Source organism: Ambystoma mexicanum, chromosome 9 (genome assembly GCF_040938575.1).
Source record: "Ambystoma mexicanum isolate Mex_15411 chromosome 9, UKY_AmexF1_1, whole genome shotgun sequence".
NCBI classification, from domain to species: Eukaryota; Metazoa; Chordata; class Amphibia; order Caudata; family Ambystomatidae; genus Ambystoma; species Ambystoma mexicanum.
Window position 1 is genome coordinate 157,207,362 of NC_090931.1, and position 11,689 is coordinate 157,219,050.

At 46.4% G+C, this 11,689-nt stretch overlaps 1 protein-coding gene across 4 annotated transcripts in view; it reads left to right on the forward strand.

The window, feature by feature from the left end:
* The window catches only part of TRIM29 (tripartite motif containing 29), a 60,225-nt gene extending 53,200 nt beyond the window's left edge, over nt 1-7,025 (forward strand). For all 4 annotated transcript variants that reach the window (XM_069614346.1, XM_069614347.1, XM_069614348.1 and 1 more), the window contains one exon: nt 3,281-7,025. In XM_069614346.1, the coding sequence (XP_069470447.1) occupies nt 3,281-3,343 (63 nt within the window). In that variant the 3' untranslated portion in view covers nt 3,344-7,025. The remainder of the gene's footprint in view (nt 1-3,280) is intronic.
* Nucleotides 7,026-11,689: the final 4,664 nt, after the last annotated feature.

Consider the following 11,689-nt stretch of genomic DNA (forward strand, 5'->3'; position numbering starts at 1 on the left):
TGGTTTGGATTTCAAAACCTACTCAGTCCTTGCAAAGTTAGCTATGAAAGCTATCAAGGCTATCCCCTACTATTCCCAAAATGCTCCCTCAAAATATATAGAATTACATTTGTGCTCCCTCTCGACACAAGCTTCTAAATTATATTCCATCCAATCAATCTAAGGATTCTATTTCTAAACTCACTTTACAAAGGGAATTTGATTGTATCTGCAAATCTCCAAAAATACTTGGATTAAAATCTGGGAACAGTGTTTTTTCCACATCAGTGGCTGCAAATCTTACACAATCACATTATTTTATACTACACAGACCCTAGTTTATGTGACTTAGGGTTGCAAAAATATCAAATTCAAATAACAATTTATGTTGGATTTATCAATCTCTGACTGTCGACTTTATTCCTTCTATATCTAAATGCAAATATGTGTTTTCCTTTTGGGGACAAATTTGGAAATGCCCAAAAATATATATTTTCTTTTCAAAGTTTTGTGAAATAGTGTATATGGTTTGTAGTAACATTTACGTTGACACTTCAACATGTGTAGACTGTAATGTTTGTTAATTTATGCTGTTGGTAGGAAATTCAAGGTTGGCATTTTCACATTTTGTAGAATTAATTCTTAATGGGTAGGTAGTAACCATAATCCTTAGAATAAAAAAGTATCCTCTCTCTCTCTCTCTCTCTCTCTCTCTCTCTCTCTCACACACACATGCACAGGCACATACAATTTTAGAACAGACAATGGATTTCATTATTTCTGCTTTTGTCATTTAAAATGTCTATTTTTTCCTTATTAAATGACATTTAATATAAAGGGGGTCAATCTTCTATCTTAGCTGTTAGCTCTTCATTAACCCCCAGAATACTACTGAAAGGGTTATTATTACAACGAACCTCTCAGACTGAGATGAGTGTGACATCTAATTTCTCCTGTAGTGCCCTCTGATTTATCGGCTGGGTAAATAGGTACAATTAGCACCTGCGCGGGTGCAGCCAATCAGGTTGCTGAAAACACAGGCTAAATCTCACAAACTGAACACAATCTCTGCTACCTCCACCTGCCCCCTATCTTCCCTCCCTCTACCCACTGCTTCCCCATCTCCAACCCCGATTTACTTTTCTGCTGCAGTACCACTCCTTGCCACCAGCTCTCTCCTTGCTTCAGAAAATATCTGGCCAGAGGCAGTGCAAACCTTTTATAAAAAACATGGAGTCTGCCCTTTCTGGGCTCATCATGGAGAGGAGCCTTGTGGTAGCTATTTTCCCATACGTGAAATGTGGCTTTAAGATCTTTGTGCATGTCTGGTGCCAGCAGCTATGGGGCTGTCTAAAGCTGATATGCTGAAACTCTCCTCTGTGCATGGAGGAGAAACATGGGGCCTCATTTCGAAGTCGGCGGTAATTCGCAACCGTCCCGGAAACACCAAATCCGCAGCCTGACTTATCGGTGCTACTGGGATATTCCCCGTGCGGGAAGTCAGGCGGCTTATTCAGTAAATCACCATTCCCGTGGAGTCCCACAGGACTCCACGGGAATGGGAAGACGGAAGCCATGGCACTGTTGCTTCTGTGAAAAGTCTGCCTGCAGGAGCTGTTGCACCCAGCAGGTCTGACTCTGTCGGACGCAACGGCCCCTGGTGGCAGACTCGTAATGTGGAGGTCTGTAAACAAGGATGCCGGTAAGCTCACTGGCACCCTTGTTTCCAGACCACCACACTCAGAATGAGGCCCACAGTCTCTTCAAAGGCTCAGCTTATTATGGGAGAGCAAAACTCAAGCATTAGTTCAGGTTTAGGCAACTGGTGGCTCTACACATGTCAAGTCTTATTCCTCCAATGATCCCCAACTTTGACTATGCTGGCTAGGGCTGATGGAAGTTGTACGCCAAATGTCTGTGTAGCGGCAGGTTGCCTTTCCATACCCTTGTTAATGGTCCATTTGGCACTTAAAATTTGAACTATATTAGATGGTTGAAGAGATGAACTTGTCTGGATCATTGGAAACCTACTCTATGAGGGGGGTGGGTACAGAACACTCTGGATGCCGGAAATATGCTAATCATGTCTGGAGATGATATTTTGACCTTTCCCAAGTCGAGACATTTCTATGCTCTGTCTGTGAACTGGGATTTTCGGTTTAAAGTGATTTTTTTGACAGTTAAAGTTTCTACATACAAAAGTTTCGTCACAAAAGCATTGGAAAAAAAGTTTCGAATGCCTTTTTTTAATTAATGTTATTAAAGCGGGGTTCCCCCAACCCCGTTTTCTTTTTAAAAAACACTTATTTTACTATACGAAACTAAACGAAACCCTTTAACATTAAAAAAAAATGCATTCGTTTTTTTTTTCCGCGAAACGTTGTATTTGAAACCTTTGTATGTAGAAACTGTTTTTTTGAAAATATAACTGGACAGGGGATTTTACATTATATGCCTAAAGTCTTCCCTAAATCATCTGCCTTCCATATAGACAGGTATATAACTCACCTGGTGGCACAGACAGGTGCTTACCACTGGTCCTAACCATTATCATGACAGTTGCCGGCTGCATTCAAGGATCCTGCACCGGTGATGGTGACCTCTGACCGGTACCTCTGGATTTCACATGTCTTTAATCGTATCCCAAAGTCAAGGTTTGCTTTTTGTGCTGCAGAACATGGAGATAAATAAGGGTCTCACTATCTCTTTTTAACCCCTTAAGTGCCAAGGAAGAGTATGCGTGTCCTTTTTGCATAGCCTTGCATAATAGCCTGGTGCCATATACAAATTCTCTGATTGGAAAGTTTTGTAGGGGTATAGAGACAGAGCCTGTGTGTGTGTGATAAAGACCATCTGATCCATTCTCATGGACAAGCTCTAGCACCAGTGCCCCTGTCTCTCTGAGGCCCGAATTATCGGTATACACGCATTTCACCGCGGTATTTTTCATCGCGTGTTTTTTCATCGCTGTTTTTATTTCGAAAAACCTCTTTTTTTTTTTTCTTGGGGGGGTTAAAAAATTAAATATATGGTTGTGAGTGTAAGGGAATTAAAAAAAAGGGGTGCTTCTGGGGGTAACCCCCCCAAAAAAAAAAAACAAGTTTTTTGAAAAAAAAACGATGAAAAAACCCACGATGAAAAATACTGCGGCGAAATAACGTAGAACCGAATTATCACCCCCCCTACAATCTCCCTCAAAGGACATTGAAACACTTTTGTATAGGCACATTACACATGAGCAATAAAATACATACATGTATGAAATTGTGATCTCACTACTAACAACGACCTTCTTTTGCAGTCACACCAGCGCCCGTTTTATGTCAACAAAGGCAAAGCAGCAAACTCAACCGATTCCCAGTAATGCCCCCAGACGGGGGCGAGAACACCGGGGGCCTTCTGGATGGACCTGTAAATATGGCTTGTGACACATGGAGCAGCAACACACATCTGCACTTGGGGGATGGAGGGGAATGAGGACCGAAACTTGATTTTCACTGACAATCTTTTTTTTTTTACTGAGGACTGTTTCGTGTTCAAGGGGATGGGTGGGGATGAGGGTGGAAGGAGGGATTTGGAAATGGATAGAGAATTGAGTTGGGGGTGGAGGGAGGGCAGGAAGAATTTCGTTCCATCCTCTGTCCTGTCATTGGATTGTCTATTGTCCCTCTGTCCCGTTCTGGAAAGTTCTGTGGTGCTCCTTCCAGTGTTGGGGAGTCACTTGCTGCTTCCTCCTGTACTGAAGGGGTTCCTGGTGCTCCCTCAAATCCGAGAGTTCTCCAGTGTTCACGCATGTGACAGAGGGATCTACATCTTCTCTCCTGTGCCGGAGAGCTGTGCAGTTCTTACTCATATACCAGAGGGATCTACAGTGCTCTCTCCTCTGCCGAAGGGATCTATGATGGAAGGATCCACATGCTCTATCCTGGGAATGAGGGATCATGTCTCTGGTTCTGAACTTGTCTCCCTGGGCCAGAGGGATCCATTTGCTCCCTCCTGTACTGGAGGGATCCGTGTGCCCCCTCCTGTGCTAGAGGGATCCATATTCTCCCTCCAGTTCTAGTGGAATCCATGTGCTCCCTACTGTACTGGAGGGATCTGTGTGCTCCCTTCTGTGCCAGAGGTATCCATTTGCTCCCTCCCATGCTGTACAGATCTGTGTGCTCCCTCCTATGCTAGAAGGATCCATATGCTTCCTCCAGTGCTAGTGGGATCCATGTGCTCCCTCCTTTGCTGGAAGGATCTGTGTGCTCCCTCCTATGCTAAAGGGATCCATGTGTTTTCTCCTTTACATGAGGGATCTGTGTGCTCCGTTCTGTCCTAGAGGGATCCATATTTTCCTCCTGTGCTGAAGGGATTCCCATGATCCATCCTGGGTGAGAGGGATCCACTCGTTCCCATCTGTGCTGGGGGATCTACATGCTCACTCCTTTTCTGAAGAGATATGTGTGCCCTCCGGTGCCTGTGATAAGGGATCTACATGATACATTCTGTACTAGAGAGGTCTGCTAGCTCCTTCCTGTGCCAGAGAAATCTGCATGGTCCCCCCCTGTGCTAGACGGATCTGCATGCTCCAACCTGTGCCAGAGAGATCTGCATGTTCCCTCCTGTGCTAGAGGGATGTGCATGCTCCAACCTGTGCCAGAGAGATATGCATGCTCCCATCTGTGCTAGAGGGATCTCCATGCCACCCCTGTGCCAGATAGATCTGCATGCTCCTTCCTGTGCTAGAGGGATCTGCATGCTCCAACCTGTGACAGGGATATGCATTTTCCCCCCTGTGCCAGAGAGATATGCATGCTACCACCTATGCTAGAGGGATCGCCATGCCACCCCTGTGCCAGACATACTTGCATGCTCCTTCCTGTGCTAGAGGGATCTGCATACTCTCTCATGTGCCAGAGAGATATGCATGCTCCCACCTGTGCTTTAGGGATCTGCATGCTCCCACCTGGGCCAGAGGGATCTGCAAACTCCAACCTGTGACAGAGAGATCTGCATATCCCTGTGCCGGAGAGATATGCATGCTGCCTCCAGTGCTAGAGGGATATCCATGCCATTCTTGTCCCAGATAGATCGGCATGCTCCCCCCTTTTCTTGAGGGATCTGCATGCTCCCTGCTGTGCTGGAAGGTTCGCAGTGTTTCCTCCATCCCAAAATTCAGCACCAGGGCAGATTTGCTGTTCTTCGCATTTTGCTTGATATCAGAGGAAAATATATGTGAGCGTGGTAAGGGGATGTAGAAGAAACCCATTAGGGTTTATGTAACATTTAACAGATTTCCGTTATTGTTTTATGCTCAGCGCAGTATGATCAGTAAATAAAAATAGATAGACACAGGGGTGTTGATAGGTCTGGAAAAGATCTGGGGCTATGCTAATGTCGAGACTGTCGGGGCTAGCTAGCCTTTTGGTTGTAGCCCATGAGCTTCTATCTGGGCCTACAACCAAACGACCCGGGGCTAGAGCCCCCTCAATCCTCCAGCCCCCCTCCCCCCAGCAACGTAAGACACACGAGTACACACGCAGGCACTAAATGCAATGTCCAAAAACAGATCCACACCTTGCATTCCCGACTCTGACCAGGGTCTTGTATCAGAGCAGGACTTTCTTGGTGTTACACATCACGGCTGGCAAGAGCACACAGGCCTAGGTTTTCAGGTGGTTGTGTGTGATGGAAATGTAGGGTAGATCCGATAACAAGCCGAGAGAACAGAGCTGTTCTGGCTGGTGCCACTGCTGTTGCCATAATGAGTTCAGCTGCTTTGGGTGGTATCCGTGTTACTGCCAGAGTGAGTAGAGCTGCCTGAGGTGGTGTCATTGCTATTGCTGGATGGATTAGAGCTATGCTGGCTTAGTTCTACAGCCAAAACCAGTAGAGCTGTTCCACCTGGAATCAGTGTTAGAGCAGGAGTGGGTAGAGCTGTTTTGGCTCGTATCAGTGTTATAGCAAGACTCAGTAGAGCTATCCTGGTGCTAGAATGCAATAAGGTTACCTACTCATCACAGGTGAGTTCTGCTTGCATCAATATTTTTGGGCAAAGAAAAATGCTTGGATGCCAGTAATGTGCAGTGTACAGCTGTGTCTAGCTGCTCTTATTTTGACTTGACAAACTTTGGCCAGCTTCCTTTCAAAAGGTCTTCAGTTTTTTTTTTTTTAATTATAATGTGGCAGAAAATATACCTGTGGAAACTAACAGAGCGGAAAAATAAGAGTGCCCAGACATACCTGTATGGTGTCAATTACCAGCAGTCAAATCTCCCACAAATATTTGGGATGGCCTGTCCCATTACCAAAGCTGATTTTCTGTGCATCTGATACTAACATTCAGTTCTACAGAAACCCACAGACCTGTCCTCCGGAGGCAGGAAATGGTCCCATTTGAGCAGAGATATGCATCGTATTCGTCCCACGTCTAGGCCCCTTCTGCTGACAGAGGGTACTCATTAAAAAGCAGTGATTGGACTTTGTTTCTGCTGGCCAGAAGGGGTAGCAGGGGACTGGAATGGGTTTATTCCATTGAATTCTCTACGAGTCAAGTATTTTGCTCACATCCTTCGGGGTTTCCAGCCAGTCACTCATGGTGCTTGGGTCCCACCTGGGGAATACCCTCTAATATTCTTCGCTTGAAGGCCCAATTGCTACACACCACTCTCTAGAGTCGCTCAAAGTCTCCGCCGATTTGAGCACGTTTTTCCCACTGATCAGAAAGGCAGTAAAATGGTGGGACTGGCTGCCAAGGCAACATTCTGGTGAGGACTCAAGCTGTGTACTGCATGCCTGGCTGTAATATGGGGAATACTTCAGCAATAAAGGAATCGGGTACCCATGGCTTGTAAATAGTGTTTGCATGACTCTGGTGTCCACATGGAACGATATCAGACACTTGACGTGCTGTTCCGGCAGGCTGCTCACCAGTATTTAAATTCTTCTGCATTTTTAATTTTTATAAAATTGGACCTGATCTATGTTTTGTCTCATTTATCCTGTTCCATAATGTGTTAATGTGGATTAAAGGGCACATTCCTATAAAGATGCTAAAACTACATCCTTTTCATTGACTTCTTTTGGTTCATCTTGACTCCCCTTTTTTTCCTCAAATGAAGCTCCGTTTCCAGCTTATGTGCAAGATTTTTGAATGCGAGTTGTATTTTGTATTTATTTGTATTTATTTGGTATTTATATAGCGATTTAATCCAAAGCGCTTAACATAGCAAAATTATGAAAACGGCACAAAAGTGAACAAATGGAAATTGACATTGGGTGCCCGGAATCAGCCCTGCTGGACATGATAGGTTACTTATAACGCGCTTAATACCCAGAGGTTTCTATGTGCGGACCAGGGATCGAACCTGTGCTGCTCTGTGTTGTCTTGCTTTCAAAGCGAGCACGTTGCCACTGAGCTATCCTCCCGATCATATGTTGTGTCAGTGATTTACGGAATAAAGAATGAGAAGTAATAGAGCACAAAGGGAGAGGAAGAAGATTCCGGTGCAGGGGGGCAAGGTGAGTTGGGAGTGTCCTCAGGATACTTGGGCAGTGCCTTGCATGACATGACTTCTCTCTCAGGTAGCAATATGCAGATTGCTGTGGGGAGTGGAAAGCTGAGAGAGAACAGGGTACAAAAAGCATGCCCTTCTTGTGGAGAACACCACAATTTCATTCAGCAATGACATACGCCTAGGGTCACTGGCACTTGGTTTGTCGTCTTTGAGCAAAGGCATCACTTTTACCGCCGGACAGCGAGCACGCTACAGTACCCCGCAATAAGTGACGTCAGGAATGGACACCCTTCTGTTCTTGAGCCTGACGACATGTCCTGATGAAGCCCCTGCGAAAGCCTGCACTGCTGGCACCACAAGAGTGCATGTGAAGGTTCGTTGACACCAGTGCTCTGTACAGGCACGGACCTAGAGTTGTAACGACTGAGTGTGAAATTCTAGTGCAGCCATTGGCCGTAGCTGAGATGGGCACAAAGACCTGCTCGAAAAGTATCCACTCTCTAGATCAGCAGTAGATTGTTAAAGAAGACTGTAAAGAGCATAGCATGGCGTTGGCACCCTGTTCCTAGGGCCGGAACAGGGGGGAACGTCCTAGCAGCACGAGTTACAAGCCCGAGCGAAGCAAGGGCCTATAATGTGGGCACCGGGATGTCACGCTGCTTTGCAGCCCTTGGAGCGGGGTTCTAACACCATTAGCACCCAAGGTTACCAAAGCGGTAACCCGGGGTGTTAAAAACAAAAAAAGGATTTTCATTCATTGAACAGCAGGCCGCACGCCTCCTGTTAAATAAATGAAAGTCCTTTGGTCAGATGGTCTCCATGGCAATGGAAGGCAGGGCTCAATACGGAACCCCACCTCCCAATAACATGCTAGCCTGGAAAAGTGAAAGGCGGTGGGTGCTGCCGCCGCAACACTCCGGTAAGTGGGGCAGGGAAGGGGGTTTGCTGAATTGTAAAAAGAAAGAAAAGAAACGGGAATGGGGGAGGGGGTGGCACTGTGGGGCTGCGGGAGGCAGCCGGCGTGGTCCACAGAATGCGGGCTGAGATTAGAGGTTTCAGCCCACGATCCGCAGTACCTGATTGACTGCACACCTCTTCCCCGGTGCTAATGGACGGCCATATGAGCTTGCTGGTGATGCGCACCTTGACTTGTGACCATGGACGCCTTCTAGTAAATGCCCAGGTAGGACATCCACAGCACTGCCCTAGAATGGGAAGGGCCGGCGTGTTTGGCTCCTTCTGCATGAGGGAGCTGGCTTTTGCAGAGAGCTCCAACAGACGGCGTTGTCAAAATTAATTACGCTGCGTGCTCCAGGGCTGACTACTCACGATCCGCAGTCTTTGGGGATAAACGAGAGAATCAGTTTAAATTTGTGCTGGAAGAAGGGCTTTTTTTACTGCTGTCTTTATTTGAGGCATTAACATTTGAGCTAAAAGTCAAGGACAAAATTGAGGCTTTGTATCCTTGAACTTTGTTGAGCACACTTCCCAAAGATTTTTTTTTTATGCTAACATTTGCTTCCTCCCAATGCATATGAGTTCGGTCTCTGCTCTGCATAGTTCCTGATATAAGGGAGCCAAGGTATGAGTCATGTTGTGTTAGCCTGCAGACTGCATTTATCAGTAAAAGGAACAGTTCCCCATACATATGCAATATGAGGTGCAACATAATCAATGCCTATTCCCAAAAGAACCCATGGGTCCAAGGAGATGATTCCCATACACATTGTCCAGGAATTGGGAAAACACGTTTCTGATCCATTGCAGCCTATCTTCCCGAAACACTTGCAAATTGACTTCCAAAGATTCCAAAGCACTGGCGAGGGTGACTGTACGATGAGCCGAGCTGCTAAGAATGAGCCAATTACTCTGAGAACTTTAATAGGTCCAACCCATTACCATAGCTCTGAAGCAAAATAAAAGCAAGAGGTCTGGCTCAGAGGAAATCCCCATGCCCAAGTGAAGGTGGAGTCCAGGAATGTTAAAGGTATTTGTACCGCGCACCGTCACCAACGGAATTGGTCCCTGAACACTCGGGTAGATCTGCAAACGAGAAGGCTGGGTGGGTTAGTATGGCGAGAGAGGGAGTAGGATAGTGAGAGAAGTGGTGTTCTGTTGACAGCTTCAGTTCGGTTTACACCGTTCGCTGAGCTTTAGTGCGAGTATCTGATCAATGTCAGTCCTCGTGTGCTGTTGGTGCAGCTTATGTGTTGTTTGTTGTTGCGGTGTGGTGAAGTGCGTGCAGCTTGCTGTGCGAGAGGTGGTTGTGTGAATGTGACAAAATTACTGCTTTAATAACACATTTAAAAAAACAGGGTTATGCATGAACGTCTCAAGATGTCCAATGCCCTCTCAGTGGTAACAGGCATGCCATGGAGTCTTTAAGGAACAGTTAGGTCGCAAACAAATGATACATTTCACAAACATAAGGTGGGATTGGTTTGGGTAATGGGGCAAACTATATAAAGCATCCATACGGGGACAGTGTTCCAATTGGATATACTTTATCTGGTGGCTCCACCTGCAACCACCTCCTACATGTTGCAATACAGGCATGCCAGGCTGGCACTCTTCTATTGGTTCTTGCAACAAAGTGTGAACTAGAGTGGACAGTGGGTAGGGATTGGCTACTGTAGGCCTTCTCAGTCTAGGAAAGCAACCAGCACACAAGCACAAAGGAGGTGGGGTGCAGGACCCCAGGGTGTCACCTTGTCCCAATAAGGTTAGCACCCTCTGACTCCCCTGGCATCAAGCAAGGACATTCTAGCTTCCAACGTTGTGCTTTATTACCTTTGTATCTTCTGTCTCCAGTTTGGTGGGAACAACGATCCCTGCCTGCTCGAATAAATGGGCTTTGTCTCCCAGGTTCATATCACATGTGCAGGGACCACAAACTTACATTTCCTGCTTGCATTTATGGGGATTCTCTGCCTTAACTCTTGCAGGTGTCCTATCTCTTCTGTCAACTTCAAATGTTCCTTCTCTCTGTGTTCTTGGTAAGGCTGGGCACAATAGCTGCACTGACAGGCTGGGCTATGTTTCTCACTGAAATCAGTATGTCATGTCTCTCCCTGTGTTCTTGAGCCTCTTCAATGCCTTCCATTCATTTCAATGCGGTCTGGCATCCATCTTGATTTATATGGTCATGTTAGTTGCGTTTAAGCGTCAGCAAGCAGATCATGTGCATTCCTGTGCACTTGTGGTTACTGCATTGCGAAATTGTGCCCAACCTCTAACTAAGTGAGTCATAAGCATGTTCTTCATGTCTTGCAGAAATGTGGATTAAGTGTCTGCACAACTTCATGCAGGAATGTGTGTGTGTTTCATGTCTAACGCATGTACATGTGCGTGTGTGTTCAGGCATGTCGCCTCTTCATGATAATTTCGGCGATGTCATCCGGTTATGGCATGTAGGGCTGCTTCAGTGAGGGGCATCTGTCACCTTGATGGTTTGCTGGGTCGGGGGGGAACCTTTGATCAGTCCAACGCTCCTTCAATGAGTCCAAGTGCTGGATAGTAGGATAATCGGTTGTGAGGAACTTGAGGGCATTCTCTCTTCTTTTCCCGATGCATCCTGCTGTTGGGTGGCCAGGGAAAGGCCATTGCTCTTAGATCCTAACCATGGGGGTGGATATGTGAGCTAGGATCACCTCGGTGGAGGAGACTTGAGGAGTGGGGATGAGGTGCCTTTAGGTGAGACATGGAACCCCCCATTTCATATTGGGCCTTCTGTCCCTCAAGTCTTTATAGGCTATTGTCAATCCTTTCCCTATTTTTCCCCTAAAACATTCCCTAAGAAACACCAGTTTGGTACTGGGACAAGGAGGAGGCCAGTACGAGTAATGCACGATCCCCGTTTCAACAGTGAGTGGTCCAGTCCTTTTTAGACCAATCATGGTGGTGGTAACTTTAAAAGCAGGAAGTATTGTGAAAATGGAGCCAGCTGTGGAAGCAGGGTTATGGACTGTTGGACGAAAGCAGATCTCTCTGGGAAGGCGGACTGGCAAGCAGAGTGCTCAAGACCCTTTGAAGAATGCAGAGTGTACACTGCGGGAAGTGAAGCTGAAGGACGCTGGTGGCGGCCCAGCAAAGGATAACCGGCATGATCAGGCGGTAGATCGGATGAAGCCAGAGCTGCAGGTGAAGCATCTCTGGTTGAGCAAAGCCACAAAAGCCGCTGGGAGACTACGCAAGGCACTCCACGTGAG